Source organism: Monodelphis domestica, chromosome 2 (genome assembly GCF_027887165.1).
Source record: "Monodelphis domestica isolate mMonDom1 chromosome 2, mMonDom1.pri, whole genome shotgun sequence".
Lineage (NCBI taxonomy): Eukaryota > Metazoa > Chordata > Mammalia > Didelphimorphia > Didelphidae > Monodelphis > Monodelphis domestica.
Genome location: NC_077228.1, coordinates 422,053,280 through 422,080,354, shown reverse-complemented (window position 1 = coordinate 422,080,354; position 27,075 = coordinate 422,053,280). Strand labels below are relative to the sequence as shown.

At 37.7% G+C, this 27,075-nt stretch overlaps 1 protein-coding gene across 17 annotated transcripts in view; it reads left to right on the top strand.

Annotated features, from left to right (window-relative positions):
• PLAGL1 (PLAG1 like zinc finger 1) overlaps positions 1-26,693 on the top strand; it is a 153,000-nt gene extending 126,307 nt beyond the window's left edge. For 15 of the 17 annotated variants that reach the window (XM_056818890.1, XM_056818889.1, XM_056818895.1 and 12 more), the window contains 2 exons: positions 7,187-7,688; positions 24,421-26,693. In XM_056818890.1, coding sequence (XP_056674868.1) covers positions 7,537-7,688; positions 24,421-25,690 — 1,422 coding nt within the window. In that variant the 5' untranslated portion in view covers positions 7,187-7,536 and the 3' untranslated portion in view covers positions 25,691-26,693. The remainder of the gene's footprint in view (positions 1-7,186; positions 7,689-24,420) is intronic. The other 2 variants (XM_016428932.2, XM_016428931.2) reach the window with 2 other exon arrangements.
• Positions 26,694-27,075: the final 382 nt, after the last annotated feature.

Here is a 27,075-nt window from a genome sequence, read left to right as displayed (position 1 = left end):
AGAGGGGTGGGGGGAGGATAAGGGGTGTTTTTTTTTTATTAAAAATAAGGACAGTTTGTCAAGCACATAGAGTGTAATGAAAGGAAGTCATATACAATAAGACTAGAAAGGTAAATTGAGGCCATGTTATATAGAACCTTAAGTGCCAATAAAGAAGAGTTTATATGGGGTTCTTGGTAATAATAGGCTTTCAAAAATAAGTGCTTTATAATTATTATCTCATCTTAGCCTTACTCACAAGGTAGGTACTATTATTATTCCCATTTTACAGATGAGGCATTCAGAGATTAAGTGACTTGCCAAGGTGACCCAGCTAATAAGTGTCTGAGGTCAGATCTGAGCTCCAGTCTTCTTGACCCTTAGAAGGAATAGGGAGCTACTGGAGTTTACTGAGTGGGGAATGGAATGACATATTTCGATATATGTTCCAGCACAATCATTACTAAAATGATTGCTCAAGAGACCAAAGAAGAGTTTGAAGTATTCTGATAGGTTACTAAAAATAGAAATGTGTCCTTTCAGTAAAGATCTTCCACAATAATGGAAAAAGAAATTATATTTAACTCAGTCCCATTAAACCATTTGACCACCAGTAGATGATCTGCATTCTCACAAGTCTGGAAAAATCTAGAACTACAGTTCTGCCCTGATATCCCTCCCCTGACCACCTCCCATAATTACACCAATAGCTATGGGGGAAAATGGCCTGATCATTGTCTCTTCCTTCTTCTCTGCCTTGACCCAGATCCTTAAATCCTGTCTTTAAAAATAAGTCAGCCCCAGGTACTTGTTTTGTTCTTGCCCTAATCTCCTTATCTCCATTCACTTACCCCTTCTCCTCCAAAGGAATCTGGTGTGAACAAAATAAGGCAGATGACAATAGCCTTGTGTGGCCCACTGGCAGACTTCCATCCTTACCCATTATTTTTAGTAACGGGGGTTTGAAAACTATGTGTTGATATTTTAGGGAAAACATGCTATCTGTCCAGAGTGACAAGTGTTGAAATATTGCTTCATTAGAGACAAGGATGTCTAGTATGTCATTCACAGAACAGACTCACAGCCCCAGAAGTTTTCATCTGCCGGTTTTCTATCTTGGCCTTTGGTAATTTTCCAGGTGGTAAATAATGTATGGCACCATAGGAGCACGTGCAATTCAACTGATGACTATTGATGATGACTTTCATGTCTAGAAAGTGCTAATACTAGACTGTTTGATTAGCAAAAAAAAAAATACTCTAGTTTGAAAACTTCAGATTGCTCTAGTAAGGGTACAAGAACCCTCTTCCTCACCCCAAAGATTTTAAACTGGAAATCATTATTAATGCACATAGAACATGATACTATGAAATACTGCAGAAAATATTCTATACTGGGAACACACTCTTAAATAGAACTTAATTAAGACGCAGTTCCCACCTGAGACATGACAGGCCACCAGTCCCTGTGACCCTTCATTTTCCTTCCTAAGCTCCATAATTTAGCTCACTGATGTCCCCTACTGGTTCTTAGCTGATAATACTTTTATTTGATCATACCTGGGCTCTTCCACCTGCTCTTCCTAGCTTCTTGAAAATACTCCAACATCTTTCTTTCAGGATTTTTCAGGATTTTTATCCTATTTCTAATGATATTGCTGTTTTGGGGTTGTGGTTTTTTTGCTACATCAACTTTTGAAGACAAATCTTTTAAATTAGAAGTGGATTGTGATTTGTGTCAGCAGAAATGACAGATTCTGGAAGTATTGAAGTATTATATGTAGTTACTGCAGGGACCCTGTCAGGGAGAGGTGGTGTCACCGGAATGAATCCAAGGAGAAAGTTACAAAATTTACATATGATATTTTCAATCATTCTCTGCCTCCCATGCATTCTTTTAGGGAATTAGGCTTCATCCTTGTGTAGTTCCTCCTCCCTTTGTCTTTCTTCTGCTAGACTTTGTCCTTCAAGTCAGGATGGCAAGTGGCTAATATGGACTAAGAGTTATTGTTTCTCTTCCTCTCTAGTCAGTTGATTTTATTTTTCAAAGCTAAAGGGTGTCCAATCCCCTCGTTCATATCTCTGGGTATAGATTGGAGCTGATTGTGTTTTCTGGGAATTCAATAGTTCTTTAAACACAATTGATTTGGTTGGTAGGCTCTTAACCTGTTTTTTCATGTGTAAAGGAGAATGATACTTGAAATACCAACCTTATGGGATTATTGTGAGGATCAAATGAGACAATGTTTATCAAGTACTGTGTAAACCTTAAAGTACTCTCTAAATATCAGCTATTATTATTCGTATCATTATAATCCGTAGTTATCTCAATCTGATTAGACTGAATCTTACCTCCTCACCTCAATTTGGGGAGGAAAAACTCACTGGGAGAAATGAAAAGGAAAGATGAGATTTGGAGAACAGTGGGAAAAGAACAGAAATCTTCCCTCTAACTTCCCAGGGAGTACATAAGTCACAAGATTACATGACTACCCCTTTCAGTATAGCTGTTGTTATTTTATTCTTGAGAGGGTAAGAGGAAGAACTAAGAGAAACTCTAGGGGAGCACTACATGATTGAGGATACCTTATTACCAGCATCAGATGATTATTCTCAATTACCTTCTCACTTGTCCCAACATCCTTTTCACTTTGATCAGATTCATGCAAATGTCCTGGGTCAAGAGATGCGGACAAGGAATTTCAGAGAGTTGCTAAAGATATTTTTTCTTCCAAAAAGATGTTGGTTTAGAAGTAAAGATGTGTTTTGGAAGTAGGTCATACCATAAAATTGCACTGTATAACTATTGTCTATAAATTTTACAGTGCTCAGTTAGACGTCATAATTTGTCCCCCTATCTTTATGATTTGGGGGATATGCTGTATGACTGGGACTTTCTTCAGTACTATGATACATGTATAATATAATACTACTATAATACATTTCTATATTTTTAAAGCGTAAGCACATTTTCATCATGTTATAAGTGCAAATACTTTGACATTAATAGTAGAAAGGAGCTATTGCCCCTGAGTGGCAAACAATTGGAGAAATGATGATGTCCCAGTGATTATACCCATCATACAATGGGGAAGAAAAGTAACTGTAATACACTAGCAGTTTGTCTTAAACACCAGCTTTCAGGGGAAAGCTGAGAGCCATGAAAAAGCAACAGGAAACAGAAGAACTAAGAAATAACAGTAAAGGGAAGAAAGTAATGAGAAGTAAACATTCTGACTGCAAACAATAGGGACATTCATGAAGAGAGAAAAGACAGAACAGTTTTGCAATATGTGGGGACAGAAAGGGCAGGAAATGAACAAATACTGTAATCCCTGAACATATATTAACTCTACAATGTAGCTATGTTTAAAAGAGATGGGGAAGTGAGAATCCTTGAAGATGTTAAGTGTATCACACTGAAGACATGCCAACCAGATGATAATAAAAAGTCATACAGTACTTTAACCAATGAAAACACCTTGAGTTTACAGTGAACTTTCCTCATAGGAAACTCATGAGGTAGGTAGGGCAGATATTATCTTGTTCATTTCTCCAAGGAGGAAATGGTTATTAATAATTGTGGCTTACATTTATATGGCATTTTAAGGAAGACTTAGCAGAGTGTTTTAATTAATTAATTAAAATTAATTGAGAGATAGATATTATTATCTTAAATTTACATGTGAGGAAACTATGACTGAGAGGGGTTGTAGTCTGCCTATGGCTATGTACCTAGTGAACATCAAGGCTAAGACCAAAATGTAGGGCTATTTCTAGACTAATTAAGACTCATTCCTCTATAATACAGCATTCTTAACTTGAGGTACATAAATTTTAAAAAAAGGTTTTTGAAAAGTGTATTTCAGTGTATTTGGTTTCCTTTAATATTCTATAAGGTTATTCATTTTATACATTTAAAAACATTATTCTGAGAAGGGGTCCAAAGGCTTTCACCATGTTTGCCAGAAGTGTCTATGGATACAGAAAAGATTAAGAGAGCCTTATACTACAACTTCTGTGCTCCAGAGTTTAGCATTCAGGGTGGAGAGAGATGTAGATTAGGAAAGATATCAATGATCTAAAATACTTTATCTTCAGCTGTGTCTGTGGTACACCACGATGATTAATGCTAATCAAGAAAAGGTTCAAAATAAGTTAAAATTTTAAAGTTTTAGAATTTTAAAGGGTTAACTTTTGAGTATTAGATACCTAGAACAACTAATTGCCCAAGGATTCCATGCAGCACTAACTCCTTCAGACATTTACATTGTTCCTCCTTGAATAAGGACTGTTTTCCTCTCTGATACAAGCTGAGAGGTTTTTTCCAGACCATCACCTTACCTTTTGAAATATACTTTGATAACAATTCCCTTTACTCACAATAACTAGCCTGCAGTGATATATGTTGTAAATGTCATTGTCCTTTTGTAGTGAGGTTCCCAGTTTTGTGAGCCAATTGAAATTTCTTCTTTTGTTCCAATGCTTCTTGAAATAGTCATAATTTATCTTGCTCTTCTTCCTTTGGCTTTTCAGTTAGCCAGATGGCCAGTTAACCAATCATTTATCGTGTAAGATACTGTTAGAGGTTGTGAACATTTTTATTTTGTTCTAGACCTGTGATTTCCTTGGTCTAAGGAACTCTTTATGAGGAAACTCATTTTACCAATGAAGATCAATATTGGTTCTTCAAATTATAGCACTAGAGAATTTCATGGGGGTAACTGATAGTTTTAGTGCCTTTCCCCAGGTCACATAACTAATATGTATCAGAGATGGGACTTATACTCAGGTGTCTGATTGGAAGACCAGTTCTCTATCTACTATTTCAGGTTGCCTTTGGGGGGTTTTATTATGTCTATATAATTCATCTCTGACCTCAAGAAGCTTATAGTTCAATTAGAAAGATGGAATTTTTACAGAAAAATATAACTGACAGCGCAATGCCACCTGCAGGTAGATAGCAACAGAGCAACATAGATAATGAATCATTCATTTACTATTATCACTAATAATTTACATTTGTTTAGTACTTTAATGTTACAGTACACTTTTCTGTTCAAAGGAAAGAGGGATCACAGTGACCTGTGATGATTATGATGAGGGAAACTTTTATGGAGGAGGTAAAATCTTAAGGAATAAATAGGATCTAGATAGGGAAAGGTAGAAAGGCATTATAGGCAAGGGAATATTGGAAGCAAAAAGTAGGGAGGACAGAATGAGCCAGTGAAGGCAAACAAGATTTAGGAGACCTCATTACAGATCTTGGCTCTACTTCTGATTGTAAATGATTTTGAGTCAGGCCGTCTTGAATGTCCATGTTCAGCTCTATACTTCTGTGATTTCATATTTGTTTGTAGGACAATGAATGGATGAGTATGTCTGGCGCAAAAGATTCATGTAGGAAAGAAGTAGGAAATAAATTTATAACAGTTGACTGAATCTGTGTTATCTATATTGATATTTCATACTAAACAATCTAAGGAGGGTGGGGTTGCTTCTGAAGAGTTCTTTGATTGGGTAAATGACATGATATCAGAGCTGTTGGTCAGTAAGCATTTATTAAATACCTACTGTGTGCCAGGTACTATGATAAGTCCTAGGGCTATAACAGGAGGCAAAGATCATTCCTCAAAGAATTCTCAGTCCAAAAGGAAGACAACAAATATATACAATCTAGAAAACATGGAAAGTTTCATGAAATAACAGAATGAAATGAGCAGAACCAAGAGAATATATAGTAAGCAGTAACAGCAGTATTGTCTAGAGAATAACTGTAAATAGCCACCTCCAGAGAAAGAGCTGATAAATAGAAGTAGGCATTGCATGGTTTTATACCTATAAAAATATCTATGAAAGATATCTTTGGCCAATAATGGCCTTCTCTGGTACAGTGTGGAGGAGGGAGACAGCTCAGAACTTAAGAAAGTAACATAAACATTTTGAATTTAAAAAATAAGGTGGGCTTTTAGTTGGGTCTTAAGGAAGGTAGAAAACTCAGTAGGTAGAGATGAGAAGGGAGAAAATTCCAAATATAGAGGATGGTCAGAGATAATGCCTGCATTTAAGAGTATCTTGTATCTTGAAGCATCTTGTTGATGGAACAGCATGCAGGCTATTCGCACTAGGTTGAAGAGTATATGTGGGGCATAATAAGGCTGGAAAGGTAGAGGGCAAGGGAGGTTGAAACACCTTGAAACACCAAGCAGTGGATTTCGTATTTGATTGTTGAGGTGATAGGGAGTCACTGGAGTTTACTAAGTAAAGAAGTAATGTACTTTTTGTAGGACATAATACTACATAGTACATAGTACTGACCAGTACTTTTCTTATAAGAAAACTACTTTAGTGGCTGAATAGGAGATGGATTGGAGTGAGAAAAGCCTTGAAGCAGGATACTGCAATAGACCAGATACACAATGATGAGGACCTGCACCAGAGATGCTACATAAGTAAAATGGAAAAGTCTCAGCAACAGACTAGATTGGAGGGGAAAGAGAGAGAGGAGTTAAGAATGACTCCTGGGTTAAGAGCCTGAGGGTCTTAGAGGGTGGTAATAGCCAAGTCCTTTCATCTGTTTCTATTCTAATAGTGTTAATCATCACAAAATTGCCATTTCATTGTAACCCAATATGTAAGGAATAGTTAGACTTGGGTAAAATATTGCTTTCACCAGTCTTACTGCACAGTAATCATGTAACCAAATAAGGTGAGGTGAATACAAATGAACTCTTTTCCCAATGTCTCCTGGAAGTTTAAACAGGTGTGCTAAACAGTTTATTTAGCAATCACAATATAAGGAAAGGGACATTCCAGTTTTTGAATAAGCAGGGCCTATTTTGTTTATGAATTAGCAAAATGCACATACATGCTGGATGAGTGGTGGTTTTGCCTGTTTTCTCTCTTTAATCCAGTCAGCTGAACTGAAAGCAGAAGTCTCTGTGTATAGAGTTATATTTACAGGAAAACGCTATAGTTACCAAAAAGGAATTTGAGCTTTTTGTCCTATCCACCCTTTTGACCCTGATGAGTATACTTGTGACTTCTTCAGTGAGATTCAGACCATGGCCTGACCCTTTAATGGAAAAATATAGGAAAGTATTTTTAAACCCTTAAAGATTTCACTTCTCCTTGTAGATATTTGATTATTAGCTGTTGGAGAAAGAAAATTAGATATTGTAAAAGAACTGTTTCTTTTCTCTCTACAGACAGAATCTGGTGAAACTTGGAAATGCTCCTGCTGTAGTAATGAGTTTAGCACTTTCACACTATGGGAATCTAATGTGTGCCTCTGCAAACACAGACTATCAGACACCAGCCAGAAATTGCCTAAGAAGCTGGGACTTGGAAGACTAAAAAAGCAAAGCAAAAGAAACACAGAGGTACAAACCTAGGCAAAAAGTATTTGCCTAGAACCTTGGTGCCATTTCTTTTGGCCTCAAGCTTGTGTAGCTTCTGCAGTTTAGTTAGTGTGTACAGTACTGTTCTTCCACTTGTGCCTAAATGGGACAACAGCCCAGCAGCCAGCCTGAAGACGAAGGGGTGAGAAGCAAAGTCCATGGCAACTTATCCTTGCCAATTATGTGGGAAGATACTCCTTACCCTGGAAAAATTCACTATCCACACTTACTCCCACACAGGGGAACGTCCTTACAAGTGCTTGCAGCAAGGCTGTGCAAAAGGATTCATTTCCAAATATAAGCTCATCAGGTAAGATATCACTGGGCTGGGGTTTGGGGGGGGGGGGTGCTGGGGAAATGCTGAACTAACCAAGATAGAGAGCCTCTAAGAAGGTACTAGCAAGAGCATTTCTGATGTACTGGCATGCATCCAGATGTAGGGAAAAGGACTGACTTTTTGGAAGAAGCAGTTCCAAAAACCAGTGAGAACATGCTTTCATTTTCCTTTCCTGCCATATTACAAGATAAGCTTGCTGCATTTTGAATGCAATAGCTGCTTTGGTGGGTCCTTCAGTTTGTAGCAACACTACTGATGATTAATATTGGTGTGCTATTCACATATTTCCGTGTATACTATATATTATATATGTGTGATGTCATGTGTTCTTAGAAGATAAACTTTATGATAAAGGACGTTGCTCTTCATAATAAATTTTCAAATTTATTTCTTTGATGCTCTTTTGTTTTTTTAATGCTATCACTTTCTGATATCTTCTCCATTCTCCCCCCATAGAATTCTTCTTTATAACAAAGGAAAAAAGTATAGCAAAATAATCTGACCCGATGTCTATACTGACAGTGAATGTCACAGTGGACCTCACCATCTCTGTGTGCAGGAAAGTTTGCTACATCATTGGACTTTGGAAGCAATATTGACCATTACACTTTTTCTGAATTCTGATGCCTTTAAAAAATTTTTTTTCAAACATTTAAAAATTATTTTTGAGTTCCAAATTCTCTTCCTCTCTCCACTCCATCCATTGAGAAAGCAAACAGTATGCCAGTTATGTGTGCAGAATCATGTAAAACATTGAATTCTGATGTCTTTTGACATTGGTTAATGTAATTATCATTTCTGTTATTCTATTGGCTTTATATTTTTTACTTAGCAACAAAAGTCTTTTCTTGATTCTTAAATTTCTTATACTTATTATTTCTTATGGTGTAATTTTTACAAACCATAGCTTCTTCAGCCATTATCCAATTGATGATCCCTACTTCATTTCCAGTTTCTTCTTCTACAGAAAGTGCTGCTATTTCATAATCAGTGAACTGGGCACTATGGTAGATGCTGTGGATACAAAGACAAAGATAAAACAGTCCCTTCCCTCAAGGAGCTTATATTCTATTCAGGAAGAAAACCATGTATAAAACTAATAAAATGTATACAAAGTAAAGGTCCCTAAAGGGCACATATATCATATAAATCCAATTAACAGGTATTTATTGAGTGCCTCCCATAGGCTTAGTACTATGGGGGATACAAAAGTGTAACACATGGGTCCTGCTTTTAGTCTCTGGGGAGAAAAGAAATAATACACAGTAGCTAATAGTACATTTTAACATGGCCCAGACTGAACTCTAATTCTCTTTCTCCCAACCCATCCATATTTCTGAATTTCCGTGTTACTATTTAGGTCACCACCATCTTCCCAGTCACTCAGGCTAACAACTTGGGTGCCTCCTATGAGTTCTCACTCTCTCTCACCCACCCCATACCCATTGTCCAGTTAAGCATTGTAATGCCTCTAATATATGCTACCTTCTTTCCTTTGACACTGCTATCTACTTGGTGCAGACTCTTATCTCACATTCAATAGCTTTTTGGTTGGTCTCACTCCCTTAAGTATCTTGCCATTCTAGTTCATTTTTCCCTTAGCTGTCAAATAAATCTTCCATAAGCACAGGTCAGACCATATTATCTCTACCTCTGCTGCTCTTCAGTAAAATTCTGTGGCTCCCTATTACATTCAGGATCAAATATTCAGTCTTCTTGCAGCTGGTTTACCCCTCCCCCCCCCCTTTGCAGTTTATTCACACTTTCTTCATTTTTGGATATTTTCAATGCCTGTTCTTCAAGCTCTCCTTCCTCAGCCCCACTGTATGACTTCCTTCAGGTCCCTGCTAAAATCCTATCTTCTATAAGAAGCCTTTCCTGACCCCCCCTTAATGCTAGTGCTTTCTCTGTTGGTTATCCCCAATTTATCCTGAATATATCTTGTTTGTACATAGTTATGTGCAAGTTGTCTTCCCCATTTGAATGTGAGCTCCTTGAGAGCAGGAACTGTCTTTTATCTTTCTTTGTACCATCAGTACTTAGCATAGTGTCTGGCACACAGTAGGCACATTATAAATGTTAACTGACTAATTGAATGACAACCTATGAATGTGATAATGGATGATGTAGCCAATATTTTCATATTATATAACAGTAATTAAAAGATTCTAAACACTTGTGATCCCCACAATTTTCACAGTAGCCTTTTTCATTGTTCCTGAAATGATACGCCTGATTTAATTCAGAATTTGCAATAGATGAAGTTGGAGAATATGAATTTTGAAAATAATAATAATTAATATTTAGATAGAATTTTAAATTCTGCAATTTTGCAATTCTGTATGTTGTTTCATTTGATTTTTTACAATCTGTTATTTTCCCTGATTTACAGTTGAGAGAACTTGAATTCAATGGAGGTTAAGTAATTGTCTAAGGTTATTGAGGCAGTAAATGTCAAAGGTGAGATTTGAAACTGGCTTCTCTAACTTCAGTATTGGTACAGGAAGGCAGTAGCACCACTGTGTGCATCTTGAATCTGACACTTGGAATACTGTATCAGTTATGAGCATAACATTTTAGTAGTATAGTGTGGTGTAGTGTATATGGAGCTACTGCTTCACAGTAAAAAAGACTTGCATTCAAGCCCTGCCTCTAGCACGTCCTAACTTTGTGACCATTTCAGATTCTGTGTTCTAGGTAAACGTCTGAGATTAAAAGTTGTAGAGCAGTTACTGATCACTATTGGTAGAGAGATTTTCCTGATTAGCAAGTTCCTCATACAAATAAAATCACAGATTTGGATCGATTCTTTTTTTTTTCCCCAAAAACAAACTGAAGCATGTCCAGGAGAGAGCAACCAAGATGATGGAAGTACTGATGACCATGCTACATAGTGGTCAGGGGAAGGTCCTTCTGAGTAGCCTGGAGTAGGAACATCTTGCTGTAGAGGACATAGTGGTGGTCCTCAAGTACTTCAAGGAGTATCCTATCAAAGGAGGATTATACTATTTCTACTTGGCCAAATAATAATAATAATAAAGAATAATAAGAGCATTTATAGAGTACTTACTTTGTGCCAGTCATTGTGTTAGATGCTTTACAAATATTATCTCATTTGATTCTTTCAACAACCCTAAGAAGAAGGTGCTATTCTTATCCACATTTTTGCAATTAAGGAAAACTAGTTAAGCAGAGGCTAAGAGACTTGCCCAAGGTCACACAGATAATAAGTGTCTTAGGTTGAATTTAAACAGAGGTCTTTCTGTGTCTATCTACTATGCAAAGAACAGAGAATGAAGGCAGTTAAGTAGAAATTTCTGACAGACAGATATAAAGGAAAATTATTAACATTTAAAACTGCTCACAAATGAATGGTATACCTTAGGAGACAGAAGCCCATTGCTGGGAAGGTCCACTTACTAGAAATGTTATAGTTCTGTGTGTCTATGTCTCTGTCTCTTTGTGTGTCTCTATCTCTGATTCTCTCTGGTGTTCTCTCTCTCTCTCTCTCTCTCTCTCTCTCTCTCTCTCTCTCTCTCTCTGTCTCTCTCTCTCTCTCTCTCTCTCTCTTTCTCTCTCTCTCTCTCTCTCTCTCTCTCTCTCTCTCTCTCTCTCTCTCTCACACACACACACACACACACACACACACACACACACACACACACACACACATCCTGTTTAAGGAGAATTCAGATTGGAGTAAAATGTCCTCTAGTCTTCATTTATTTCTCATGCTGATAATTTTGGGACTCTTTAGAAATGGGTCATAGCCAGCTCTGTGGGTTGGTAAGTGTGGCCAGGAAGGACGGGGGGATGTGGGATGGTCTGTGATAGCTCATGTTTGGACTACTGTGTTTCCAGCTGATTGTGACTTCCTCTTTGAACCGAGCTCTAGGTGCTACCGCTTCTCTCTATCTTTTTGCCTCTTGAGTATTTAGCAAATAACCATATATACAAGGCTTGCATGCTAAATTTGCTTTATATAGTAAGAACTAATTAGAGCAGAAAAGGAGGAGCAGGTACAGGGGGTGGGAGGAGCAGTCCTGCTCAGCATAAATGGTAAAGGTATGGAAGGGAATGAAATTTCTTATTACAGAGAGCAGAAAAGAGGTTTCCTGCTAAAGGTGAGAGAAGGAAAAGGAAGGGAACAACGATTTATTAAGTGTCTATGTACCAGGCACTGTGCTAAGTGATTTACAAATAAGATCTCATTTGATCCTCATAACTGTCCTAAGAGGTTAAGTGCTATTATAATCTCCATTTCACCACTGAGGAAATTGAGGCAAACATAGATTAAATGACTTGTCCAGGGTCACACATTTAGTAATTGTCTAAGGCAGGACTTGAAATGAGGTCTTCCTGATTCCAAGCCCAGAATTCTTTCCACTGTGTCACCTACCTGAGGGGTTCATTAATCAATGCCTTCCCCTATGGTAACAAAGAAAACATCTCTGAGGGGGCTGTCTCACTCAGACTGGATTCAGTTCACAGCACAGTGCCCATATCCTGCCTCAAGTGGTAGTTCTTAGAGCCTTTTGGAAGGCAAGCATTGGACTGGAAACTAATCGTGGATAGCAATGCTACCCTGACATGTTCCTTAAGATGAAGAATGAGCCTGCCCCTCCCAGAATTTGACTTCGTAACAGCCCTTGCTATACATTCTGGGAATTCTTGAGACTGAAAAACAGGGTTATAGTCATACTCCTTTATTGTAAAAATGCTTTCTTGATTCCCTCTGCAGATAGAGAGCATAACTCATTTTAAAATGATATTTAACCTGTAAATTATATTAGAATGTATTTTTTTACTTTTATTTCAATATAGATGCATCTATTCAAAACTGTACTTATTAAATATCTTAACCTGTGTATGCAGCATTCTAGAGCATTGATGCTGTATAGGTTTTAATGACTCCTACTTGGCAGTTATTGTTTCTTACCCCAAAAAGGTTAGAATAAATAGAATAGTGAATGGTTTATACCAGAGAACCTAATTAAACTCTCAATATTACTTGAAAGCAGTATGGGCCATAGATAAAATGCAAATTTGGGCAATAAAACTAAAAAGAAATGATAAGTGACAGAAAGACATAGGCATCCACATTTCCAAAGATTTACATAAATGATATATGATTAAGAAAGATAGTGGAGGTTTAAAGTTACTGGAATGCTCGTAAGACTTAATAGAGGAGGTGTCTTAAGTATAATTTGAAAGAGGGGAGGGATGTGGTTTGTTGGAGAAGAGAGGAAAGCCTGCTCTGGCCAAGGGAAATGACATATTCAATTTAGTACTTGAAGTAAAGGAAAAAAATGGGGGAGTAAAAAAAAAAGGAACCTGGACAGTTTAAACAAGAATTACTCTCTCCTCCCACCCTTGCCTTAAAGAGGTTAGGGGAAAGACAGAAAAGAATGTAACAGGAAAATGGTCTGGAAAACAGAATGGAATGTCATCCTATCTCCTTCCTTGTCTTCACTGAAACATAAGCTGCATTTGATGGTTTAAAAATAGGAGAAAAGATAAATAGACTTGCCTAACTAGAGTGGGGAGTACAGTCCAGAGTGTAGCAAGAGATGCAACCATTTAGGTTAAAACAGAACAGAACCTGAAGAGTTTGTGGCAAGTTGTGGACAGAGGAAGAGGAAAGTTTGAGACAGTTGATGGAGAATCTTGAAGTCCATGGTTAAGGATTTTAACTTGAGATCATTGGGACCTACTGAAGCATTTCAAGGTGTGTGACATGATAAAATAAAAATGATATTTGAAAAAAGGGATTCTTAACTGGTGAGTACAAAGTAGATTGGAATGAAAAATACAGGAGCAAACAAATAAGTTACTAGAGTGATCCAAGTATGAGATTGAAGAGGCTGGATTAAGGATTAAGGAAGTAAAGGTCAGATCAAAAAGAAAAATTTGGACTTGGGACATGTTAATGTGCTGGACAGGGTGTGGTGGTAACACTAATAAGGAAGGGAAGATTATATCAAAGACTATAATGAGACTTTAGCATAGTGGTGATGTCACTAAACTAAAGGAAATGAAAAGAGAAATAAAGGATATTAAACTCTGCTTTCAGTATGCTTGAAGTGGTACTAGTTATTATTATCAGATGTGTTAAACTCTTTGTGAACCCATTTGGGGTTTTCTTGGCAAAGATACTGGAGTGGTTTGCCATTTCCTTCTCCAACTCACTTTACAGATGAGGAAGCAGATGAGGCAAATAGACATGAATGGCTTGCCTGGGATCACAAAGCAAATAAGTGTTTGAGGCTATATTTGAACTCAGGTCTTCCTGACTCCTGGCCCAATACTCTATCCATTGAACCACCTAACTGTCCCAAGTGATATTAGAATATCCTTCCAAAAAGACTTTCCTTATAAATAAAATGAAAAATAGGGGGAAAGGGCAAAGCTTAACTGCCTTCATGCCTTTTGACCCCTTCAAAACAGGCATCTAGCCAAAGGAAATTAAAGATAGAGAGAAAGCACTGTTAGATCTAGAAGGAAAGTAAGTGCCTATTGATTGAGGAAAGTCTAATCAAATGGTGGCATATAAATATATTGGAACATTATTATGCCTTAAGAAATGATAACTAGGAATAATTCAGAGAAACATGGGAAGACTTCTGAACTGATACAGAGCAAAGTAGAAACAGGAAAATTATTACATGATGATCATTTCAGCAACATTAAAAGACATCAGAACACTGATCAATACAGTGACCTTTGAAAATGTCATATGTCTGATAGAACATGCCTCCCATTTTTCAGTAGTTTGTAGACCAGTGCATTGTCAGACTTGGCTAATGTATTGATTTGTTTTGCTAAGCAAGGAGAGGACTCTCTTGGAATGGGAAGAGGAAATCATTGGGAAGTACTAACAATGTTAGAAACAACTCAGGATCAATAAACATTTTTAAAAGAGGTCAGGGTACATCAACATAATTACTCTGCTGTAAGAAATTATGAATGTGATGATTACAGAGAAGCATGTGAAGATCTCTATGAACTAGTAGTGGAAAGTGAAGTAAGCAGAACCAAGAAAACAGTATACACAAGGACTACAATAATGTAAATGGAAAGAACCACCAAAATAAATCAAAAGTAGATATTGCCACTTTATAAAAAAGAAATGCAAGAAAGAGTTGAGGATGTCCCTCAGATTGAGAGCCTGGCTGATTGGGAAGATGGTGATGACCTAGAGAGTAATAGGGGAGTTGGGAAGAAAACAGGTTTTGGAAAGGAAACCAGTTCAGGCTGTCCAAGAACCAGTTTGTATTGAATGACTATTTCAGTAGAAGAGAGACTAGAGCTAAGATAGATCAGAGACTTATCAGAATGAAAGTGATAATTAAACCTATGGTTTCCATGAGTGTAGCGTGATAAAGAATAGACTTCACATCCTTGTAGATACCCACATTTAGGATATTTTTCATGGATTCTGGTCCATCAAAGGAAACTAGAGTGCTCAAAAATCTAAGAGAGGAGGACCAAAAATAAGAACTATCATGAAACTTCAGAGAGGGAGAGAAATGTCAAGGAAAGGGTGTTCGATAGTGTCAAATGCTAAAGAGAATTTTTTTTTTAATTTAGAGAAAACCATCAGATTTGGCAAAGAGGGATAGCTTTGGAGAAAACAGTTTCATTTGAATAATGAGTTTGGAAACTAGACTGCAAAGGATTGAGGAGAAAATGAAGGCAGAAAAAGGAGGAATAACAAAATGAACACAGCTTTTTCCAGGAGAGTTACAGATTGGGGGTAGAAGAGCTATAGGATACTAGGTTAAGAATATGGTACAGTCAAGAAAAGATTTGCAAAGGATGGAGGGGACTTGGGCATGTTTGCAGGGAAGGATTGAGTAAAAACTAGTTGGGTGAGTGTAGCCAGAGAATACCATCCTCCATGGAAAAATATTAGGTTTCAAGAAAGATCATTCAAATTGGTGATCCCAAACTCTGCTTTACAGGAAACTCTGCCACCAAGATGTTCTCACTGGTATGGGAAGAGCAGCATTCTTCCCTTGTGCCTGTGAGATTTCATGATACAGTGGATTGAAATTGTTCAAAACAGAGTAGATAATCTGCTTCCCCAAACATAGGGATGGGCATGTGGCTCACTGTGGAACTGAATCCTGAAATTATGAATAGACATGTCTCACCAACTGCTCTTTGAGAGGAAGGGGTTTGCTTGGTGAGGCTACTCAAGCTTTTTCAGAAGCCTCAACCTACAGTGAAATGAAGTAGCCCTGATAGACCAGTAGAGGGACTTCCTAAAGTCCTTCAGGATGAGTTAAGGTAGAAGTAACTTCATCTCTGCCAGCCCTTGCACATCAATCAATCAGTAAATCTTTATTAGGCACTTACTTGGGCTAGCTATTAGCCACCAGAAAATCTTGATGTTCCACAACTTCATCTTTATTCTTTTTCTAGTGATGTTCAGAGTATGTTGATCTCTATTTTGCCTGGTCATAACACAGGGCCCCCAACAGGTCAGTTCTGAATCCCTGTATTTTACTAGAAGTTGCCAGGGCACTGTGCAGATGGCTACCACCCCCTTAGCAATAATGGTGCTTCCCTTCCCGTCCATTGCCAGGGGCCTGACAGAGAACTTGCCTCTATACCTATGCCCACATTTCTGTCATTGAATTAGTACCACTGTTTCTGGTCAGAGCAGAACAGTCAAACTCTTTGATCCAACCCAAGACCTGGTTCTTTGGTAGTGCTTGGAGATTCATCTGAAGAAAGAAAAGGAAAGGAAATTCTGGCTGTGCCACAGTTACTAACCAAAACCCCAACCTTGGGCTATTTGGCCCTTTTCCCTGCCTGATGTTAGATCAATTAAAAGAGGCAAGGATGACTTTCTGAAGTGAAATATTGGAACATTACAACTCAGTCAGGAATAAAGAAGAAAATGAATAAACAACAGTATTTTACCCACTGTTGGAGTATGGCTACAACTAGGTGGTGTAGTGGATAGGGTTTGGGGCCCAAAAGAAGACTTAAGTTCAAATTTAGCTTTGGACTTTTGTTAGCTATGTGCCCCTAAATAAGTCACTTAATCTCTGTTTGCCTCAATTTCCTCATCTGTAAATGGGAATAATAATAGCACTTATTCTACTTCCCAGGATTATCATGAGGACCAAATGAGATAATAATTGTAAAGTGCTTCATGCAGTGCCTGGCACATAGTAAACACTACATATATGTGCTTTATTATTATTTATTATTATTATTATTATTATTAATGGTAGTAGTATATGTATTCATTTGGTCTTTGTCACACATCTATGCATACAAATTTGCCTTCTAAGATTTTTGATTCTGTTCTTTTAATTTTCTATTATATTTTCCATCTTGATCATTGAGCTTATTGTCTAGGGGAAGAAGAATGAGGTGCCCATGTTAGAGTTTCTTAAATATTACCACTTTTTTTACACTCTTAATTGATGTTATAATTTTCTTACTAGTTTTAATTCTTGCTTAACTTCCTTGAATATGCTCGTTAGCCACTTGAGAACATCTTTTGAGAAACCTTGCATTGTTTCCTTCCCTATCTCTATTGTTTTTGATACATTAACTGGCTCAATTGCGCTAATGCATTTTTAAAAAATTGTCATCAGTACCCTTTGTTTAGTTCTGTTAATTTTTATTTTCTTTACTTTATTTTAGCTGTTTTTCACAGTCAGAGTTGGAAGAGTCCATTTAGTCTAACCCATATATGACCAAATAATCCCTTCTATGCTATAACTGATGTGATCCAGCCATTGCTTGAAGTTCTCTAGTGAGGAGCAAGAGCCAGGCCCAGAGACTGGAGGTCCTGGGTTCAAGTCTGGCCTCAGATACTTCCTAGCTGGGTGACCCTGAGCAAGTCACTTAACCTCCATTGCCTAGCTCTAACCACTCTTCTGCCTTAGAACCAATACACAGTATTGATTCTAAGACGGAAGATAAGGGTTCAAAAAAAATTTTTTTTCTTCATAAAAAAGCTAAATTTGCCAGTTGATAATTTCTACCCATAGCTCCTTTTTCTCTCACAGGCCTAACATAACAAATCTAATCCCTTTTCTATATGACAAGTCCTTCAGATTGTAGCAATTAAAATTAGTTTCTCTGCTAGAAGTATTATATTTTTATGAGGTTTATTAAAGATTAAGAATGAAAGAAAATACAAAATAAGAAAGCATGTGTCTAGGCCCAGAGAGCCCATTCACAATCACTCACTCTATGTCCCTGGAAGCACAAGCAGGAAAGAGATTGAGAAGAAGGCGGAGTTGCAGTCCATTTAAAAACCCCTCTCTCCTCCCAGGTGATGACCTCACCTGAGATTATGGGGAACTCTGGGAGCTACCAAGGACTCCTGGGAATTGAAGTCTGGGGTTCAAATCTCCATTTTTACATTTCATCATATGATCCTCTAGGAAAAAGGTTTTTCCCAAAGGATCATGAAAACATAATCAATTTAAAGATTACAATAATTTGAGGATAAGAGGAAAAAAGAACAAAACCAATAATTGCTGGATGCATTGACAAAAAGCCAGTTAGGGGGAAATCCCCTTTGACATGAAAGTATAGATACAAATAAATGTTCAATCAACCACACCCAAAGTTCAATTTTGATCTTCTTGTGCAACTTGTGGTCTGGAGACTTCTTCATGGTATCTTCCCCAACAGTTCAGTTTCTGGATCCGGAGAGGTATCATCTTTCTTTACCTAAAATTCTTCTTAAAAGGAATTTAAACTTTTCAATTTAAAATAATAATATTTTTTACATTTCCCCGTGAAGAGGGTGATTGAAAAAACACAGGATCACTTAGGGATGCATGGCTGAGGTATGAGGTATATGAATCAATTGGTCAGAGAAATTAAAAAGACATCAGAAAAATCCAAATGAAAAAGATCATTTCTGGATGAAAATATAGACTATCAAAGTCTTATGTGTAAAAATTCCAAGTAAAGGAAAAATAAATCTATAACAGGTCCTTGAATCAGGGCCCAATCAAAATGATCTAAGCAAGTAAGCATTTACCCAGTCAGTAGCCAGGACTACAGAAAGTTTGCCACACTAGAAAGACAGAAAAGGGACCAGATAGTAGGAGCCAAGTTTGGGGATACTCCTCTGTATTTTCAGAGTGAGTGTGGACACAAGGAAGGCCTATGACTTAACAAATGTTAAACATAGCAACCAAGAGTCTTCACAATAGATTCAAGTCCTTTGTATTGGCTTGGAAGTGCATCAATCCGTCCTGGATTGGTTTATCTTTGGTCCTATGCAATGACTCTTTTGTGTATATCTTGTCCTGGAATCAGACATAATTATTAAGTAAAGTCCCATAATTTTGTTAAACAATTAGTGGCATCATTTTTATAGTCTCAAGCTTTTGGGGTATGCATTGACATTATAGCAAATATATCTTAAACTTATATTACTGCAAAATCAAAAAAGTTAAGGAAAATCTCAATGCTGGTGACATGTGCTTTAAATATAAAAAGGAGAGGAAAAAATAAGACTGAAATAGTATGTTGCACTTGCAAGAAAAATATAAGGGTTTTAAAAAATTCAAAAATATAGCTTATAATCATTGACACACTATGTCAGCTAAGAAAATATAGAATGCAAGGCTTTCTCACTAAAAATGAGATCCATTTCCCCTTCATATCTGGCCATGATCCACTATGAATTTCACAAATTTTTTTTTTAATAAAGAACAGTAGTACAAATAGGTAGTATCAATATCCCCAAAATTCTCAATAGTCCAGTTAATTACAATAGCAAAAAACAACACACTATAATTTTTACACAAGTTGTTGTCTGGCATTTAAAGAAAATGGATACTTGTCACAAGTTTTTACAGACATAGCAAATATTTCAACCTTGGTAAACATATTTTTAAACAAAGTAAAACTTATTTAGAACATCATCAAGAAATCTAGATATCATTCTGGTGGAAGTTAAGTAGTGAGCTGAAGAGTTATAAGTGAGAAGTGCTCCTTTTTGGAGGCTTTTTAGGGGTTCAAATGCCCCGAGATTAACTGCCCAACTTCCATTCACATTTTTAGAAATGTGGGAAGTTTGGGAGTTATAATTGTATTTTACTTCAGCTACTAGAATGGGCCTTGCACCTTGTGTTAGGGGCAGGCAAAAATGACCAGAGATTGTTAAGAAAAAGTCTAAAAATCATGTCTAAAGAACCCTTAAAATCAATTTGAGATATTTAGCTCATTAAATTTTCCAAAGGTTGTTATAGCAATTTTATGATGGAGTCCATCTATCCTCTCTGTGACAATTTACAAAGTCAAAACTAGAAAAGCTATTTTTATATGAGCCTACTCAATGTTCGTTCAGCATGGATATAGGGGAAAAGCAACAGAATTTAACAGTAGTTAAAACCCAGTACATTAAAATGATTCAGTGTAACAGTATAGTATGGAATGCAGTAATGTATGAACTTAAAATCACAAAGTTAAATCTTAAACAAAACAATCAGCAAAATGCAATAGAAATACAGAGATTTTTATAAAACTGGAGTCTGAAATGCCTTAAAAATATAACCTCCAGTCTTTTTAAAGTTCCTTGGGTATGTTTTTTTTTTTTAATTATCCATTTAGATGCCTATTATCAGAAGGCAGGAGATTGGTAATGGGTAGGCAATGGGGGTTAAATAATCTGTCCAGGGCCACAGAGCTGGGAAGTATCTGAGGCCAGATTTCAACTGAGGACCTTCCATCTCTAGGCCTGGCTCTCAATGCACTGAGCCACCCAGCTGCCTCCCCAAAGCTGGCTAAAGAGTTGCAGGGAGCTGAATTTTTTTCCCTGAATCTCATGTGAAGTAAAGAAAAGGATCAATGCAGTGAAAAGATATCCTCTTAAAGTAGCCATGCTTCAAGTTCCTGTTTGGAAAAGCCTCTACCTTCTTTCCCTTTCTTTCTCCCCTCCTGTGATCCTCTGCCCCCAGTCCACGTGGAGGCTAATCATAGTCTAAGGGAAAATTTCCCCCCTTTTTTTTGCCAGCTGATAGAAATGAGTCCTGGGCCTGGGGCGATGAGTCAGAATTGCTGGGCCAAGTGGTTCATCTGGGTCCAGATTGCAGGCAGCAGGGCGGGCTGGGGCTAGGGCCAGGTGAGCAGTGATCCAGGTCAAATAGCAAACAGGTCTGGAGTGGATGGCTGTAGGCAGGAACATAGGCAGGCAGAGCCGGGAGCTGGGAGCCTGTGAACTATCTAATGGCTGGAACGAGCTGAATCAGCAACAGCTTTGCAAGGGTAAAAAACCTTGGCCAGAGAAACGTGGCTTAAAAAAAATTCTAGGCAGTAGCTATGAAAAGCTGAACTTAGTAACAGTAGAGAAAAGAATCAGAAGATTGAGGGTATTTTGTCTTTCCGACATGGTAAGCCATAACTGTAGCAGTTAAAATTGGTTTCTCTGCTAGAAGTATTATATTTTTATGAGGTTTATTAAAGATTAAGAATGAAAGAAAATACAAAATAAGAAAGCATGTGTCTAGGCCCAGAGAGCCCATTCACAATCACTCACTCTACATTCTACCTGGTAGAGCCGTGTGTGCCCAGACGCGGAAGCCCAGAGAGAGATGTGTGTCTCTGGAAGCGCAAGCAGGAAGAGAGAGTGAGAAGGCAGCGGAGTCCATGTAAAAGCCCCTCTCTCCTCACGGCCCAGGTGATGACCTCACCTGAGATTATGGGAAACTCTGGGAGCTACCAAGGACTCCTGGGAATTGAAGTCTGGGGTTCAAATCTCCATTTTTACAAGATATTTGAAGTCAGCCCCCAAGTCTTCTCTTTTTTGGGGGTAAACATGTCCAGTACCTTTTTAGGATACCCATAAAGAATTATTTTGATGTCCTTTGCCATCTTTGTTACCTTGTTACATCTGTTATTCAACTTGCTAGTGTTCTTTTAAAAATACAGTCCTGAATAATACTTGCAGATGAAGTCTGACCAGAATAGAATATAGTGGGACTATCTCTTTCCTTTGCTAGATCCCATACCTCCCTAAATGAAGTTTCAGATCAAAATAGCTTTTTTGGTTATTACCACTCTCTTTTCTCATATTGAATTTTTTTTGTCTTTTTCATGTTCGTTGATATAGGAGGAGCCTGACTACTTTCAAACCTCTTCCACTCTTAAGCAGAAAGCCCCCTGACTTTTGGAATATGATCTAGGATTTACTTATTTTTATTTTATTAACTATGCTACCTGTAAACAAAATGTAATTTCCCTGGGTGTTCCTTTTTTTATATGTATATCTAGTTGCTAACATTTTTTTTTAATTCTCTGGTTTGAGATCTTGTCCTGTCTGCTTTTTTTGCATTCATCTTAGACAAAATATATTCCAATCCTTAATTTTTATACTGTATACCATTCTGTTCTAAGTATGTTACATAAGATATATCTCTGAGTATATATATATATATATATATATATATATGCATGCATATATATAATATTGAGTTTTGATTTCAGATCCCTTCTGTTACTCTGTTCATTTTATGAGAAAATGAGAACGCTCATCTCCTTTATGTTCAGTTTATAATTAAATTGGTTTTACCTGTCAAATATTATAGGGTTTTTTGTTTTGTTTTGTTTTTAAGGGGGGAGCAGTAGTGATGGGAAGAAATCTGTTCTAGGTACCTGTATTTCATTTTAGTATATCCTGATACTGTCTGTGCCCTAACTCTTCTCAAGTCATGGATTCCTGTACCTCATCCCTTAAAAATTAGCTCTCCCTGTTAATTGTTTTCTTTGAATCAGTCCTTTCTTTAATTCTATATTTTGAGAAAATTAACACCAATTTGAGGGGAGAAAATGTCAATAGCCTTCCTTCCCCTGTCTTAATTCAGCCTGTTTTACTGTAATCTTTTTTTTAACCTTTCTCTTTACTTGTCTCATATGAATATAGTTCTTAAGATGCTTTCTGTTATTTTCACCTCTGTACATAAATCATTTTCATCCATGTTTCCTCCATTAAAATTTCTCTTATTTCTTCTTTCCTTCCATCACTTCTGTCCCCTTCTTTTTGCCCCTTATCTACTATATTTTTTGAATACTAAACTCAAAGCTTGCTTCTCTTTGTTTCCTCAATGACTCTTTCTCAAGATAAAAAATTCCAAGGATCACTGGTTGTTTTTCCCTCCTCCTTTTCAAAATGTGAGCACTATATGACCAGCTAGTACCTTTCATAAATTTGTTCTCTGCATTTGTATTTCAAATACTGCTCAACTCTAATTTTCTCAAAAGAAAGATTTGCCAAGCCACCAATTCGATGAAGATTCATTTTTTCCTATAAGATTAACTTTATTTTTTTATCAATTATCAGCATTTTAGGTTGCTATTCTTTGGTGCTAACCATTTTCTTTTATTTTTTGATATATTACATTCTAACTTTTACTTTCATTTTTCATTAATAGTGAGTAGACCTGGGTGATTGTAACTGAAGCTTCTGTATAATGTATTTCTTCCTAGATGCTTGTATGTAATATTTTCTCTTTGATTTTGGAGATCCAGAGAGTGGCAGCCACATTTCTGTTTGAATAAAACCTCAGATTCCAATCTAACAAGTTGTAACCTGTGGATTCTTTTAAACTTCAGTTTTTCTCTTGGTTCTGGTGTTTCTAAGCAATTTTATATTATTGTTTCCAAAATGTGATGGATTTCCTTTGTTTTATCATGGCTTTTTGGTGAGGTCAATGATTCTTAGATTCTTCAAGTTCAAATTCTATTTTTCAATAATTGCTTTTGATTTTGGATAGCTCCCATTCTTTCAATTTTGCTTTCTTTTGACCTTGCTTAAACAATTCTTATATCTCTGAAGTTTTTTGATACATTTCCACCGTTTTGAATGTACACTATTTTAATGAGGTTTTCCAACTTCAGTTCTAAGCTACCAATTTACTTTTTAAGTGTTTCATGAAGAGCTCTAGCTTTATTACTAGAGTTATCTCTTCTTTTTACTTTTAATTAGATCTTTCAACTCCTTTCCAGATTCTTGTAGTTATTCCATTTTATTTTCTGGGATTCCAATTGCTTAATCACTTCTTCAGTCTTTCTTCTGTTTTTTTTTCCCCTGCCAAGATTTCTCTGTCAACATTTCCTTCTGCATTTTAGGTATTATTCTTTTTAATTTATTTGTACATTTTCATTTGTTTTCAGGTAAATATGGTAGTTGAGTTTCTACACAACCTCCTTGTTATCTTGCAAGAAATTCTTTCTTTATTGTTTTCTTGTATATATTGTACATACTTCCTAGGGCGAAACCTTTAACACAGACTTATATTTTCGATCTATCCCATCCTCCCAACCAGTATCAGTGGGGTCTTTTTCTTTTAAAATAATTTGTATGTTGGTTTTTATCAGTTTATACAGATTTTTCCAAGAAAACCAGATTAGTAGCATTCTAAAACAAGTTGGGCTACATGTATAAATTGGGAATTTCCTAATTAGCCTTTCACACCTCCAGGACACAACTGCTGATAGGATATACAAATAAATTAGATTCAGAGACCTTGAATGATTACATCTTTCATAGACTTGTCCATAATTACTAACCTTGGACCAGTGTAAAACTCAGTATATTCTTCTATACTGAGCACTTTATAAACATGAAATGATATTGTGTGGTTCTCTCTTAAATCAATAGCACCTTCCTCGATTCAGAATCCTTGGAAATTCATAGTGCATTTATTTTTCCTCCCAGGCACATGGCCACCCATTCCCCGCAGAAGTCCCATCAGTGTGTGCACTGTGAAAAGACGTTCCACCGGAAAGATCACCTCAAGAACCATCTCCAGACTCATGACCCCAACAAGATGGCCTTCGGGTGTGATGAGTGTGGAAAGAAGTACAACACCAAGCTTGGCTACAAGAGGCACTTGGCCCTTCACGCGGCCAGCAGCGGCGACCTGACATGCAGAGTTTGCGCCCTAGAGCTGGGGAGCACCGAGGTGCTGCTGGATCATCTCAAAGCCCACGCAGGGGGGAAGCCGCCTCCCGGAGCCAAGGAGAAGAAGCATCAGTGTGACCACTGCGAGAGGTGCTTCTATACCCGAAAGGACGTTCGGCGCCACCTGGTGGTGCACACGGGTTGCAAAGACTTCCTGTGCCAGTTCTGCGCCCAGCGATTTGGCCGGAAGGACCACCTCACTCGGCACACCAAGAAAACGCACTCCCAGGAGCTGATGAAAGACCGGCTACAAAACGGCGACCTGCTGAGCTCCCGCGATCCACATTCTCCACCATTTCAGCTCCACGAAGGGGCTGCCACTGCTGCGCCGACTCCTTTCTCGCTAGGTGTCTGTGGCCAGAATGGGCTGGGGAGTGGCCTGCCGGCAGAGGGCCAGAACCCCCCATCTGGGCCCTACGAGCAGGGCCTGAGGCACTCCCACCCACTTCCAGAGGCTCTAGCAGCCATTCAGCCATCGGGGTCTCCAGAGTCACCTCCTTGTAGTCTTCAACCCCCGGAATATGATCCAGGCTCTACCTCATACTCGCCGCTCCCCCACCCCAAAAATCTGCCCCTCAAAACAGCCTCAAAGGGATTCTGCAACATGAACCTCCTAGAGGAACTGGTTTTACAAGAGCCTCACTCAGCCGCCAGGGGCAGCCCCGACCTCGATCTGTCGAAGGGCATTGTGGACAGATTAAACATCAACAAGGAAATGGCGATGCCCGAGGTCATGAACCGAGCTGCAGCCTCGCCCGCCTCTTTGGATCTCTCTCACTTCCTGGGGCTTTGGCAGCTGCCTCCCTCTCTCACCCAAAATGTCCATGGGAACAGCGCCATGAGCCTGGGACCCAGGGAGTCGCTCCCCCACAGACTAAGCCGTCTCGGGCCTCAGCAGCAAGAACCGCAGCTCGCTATGGGCAGCCTGACGCTCAATCAGCTCCATATTCCTCACATTCCTCATACTTTCCCTGCCAGCCCCAGCTCTACCATACTGCCTCATTTCCACCATGCGTTCAGATGACTTCCATTTTAGACTAGTACTTTTCTGTCGGAGAAAACTTTGCAAGCAGGCCAGCCCAGCCACCAAGAGATTATGGAAACTAGGGTTGTCTGCCTTGGGTGACTGGCTTCACATCATGACGTCTGGAAAAAGACACGTGTGCAAAATCACCAACTGCATGTATTGTGCCAATCTGCCATGAGTGTTCATGCTTTGTACCAAATTTTATATGAGTGAGTATTCTATAGTGGAACTGCAAATACTGCCATAACAGGCATACAAAACGAGGGCTGCTATATAGGTACGTCGGGCCAAGTGGAAATTAACTTCAAGCCATGCATCATAGTAAAAAACAGTATACACACAGTGACCATTTTTATATGGCCTCTAGGTGGACCACTAGATGAATAAGGGCCCTACCTAGTAAATAAACTTCGGGAAACTTCATTTCTTCAAGTTGAGAAGATATAATGTTTCTTTTTCTTTCTTTTAATAAAAATAAAATACCTTTATGGGGATAAAATTTAAGGAGGCTGTGAACTTCAGTCTACTTCAGCAGTTCAGGGATTTTTCTGTCTTCAGGGTTGGAAATAGTTTAGTTACTACTGCCATAGTCAAATAAAAGTCTTACAAAAAAAAAAACCAACCAGCTTCTTATAGAAAGTTCTTTGTTTTAAAAACATATTTTTATGTAGTTTCCATCTTCAGAGTGGTGAGGATGTTTTGCTGACTCCCCTAGTTTCTCTTAAACATCTAAATGATTCAGTAGGAAAAGTCCCTATGGATTGGTTCTTGGTTAGAACTTCCAATGTGTGCAAATAATGCACAGGCCAATAAAGAAAGACATTTGCTGATTTGAAGAATTATTATTATTTCAGTAGGAGTATGAGATTGCTTTGTCTCAAAACCCCTTGTTCAAGTTCTTTATTTGATAAAGTTGGGCTTTAAATATTATTGTACTTAGGATCCTAAATGCTGTTTTTCAACACATAATAAATGCAATATTTTTCACTTCTTGAAAAAATACATTTATTTGAAGTCATGTTACTGGTCTTTACTCATCCTTCTTTGCACTTTTTCTAGATATAATTTATTCATTTAAGTTGACCTTTGAAATAGTATTCTTTGAACCTCATGTCCAAATTAAAGAAGGAAAACAGTAATTTTATTTTTACCAAAAAAAAGAGATTAAGTTATTTAATTCGAAGGAGAAATTCTGCTTTGAATTTATTGATTTGTACTTCATTTGAATTTAGGTAGGTTCTTCTTGTTTCTGAAATGGTTATCTTTATATTTTTATTTTAGATATACCAAAAGTGTACAATAAATATACTTAAAAATAAAAGGGTAGCAAAGGATCCCCAGCTTAGGAATGAAGGTCTTTCTGAGGGATGTAGGAAAAATAA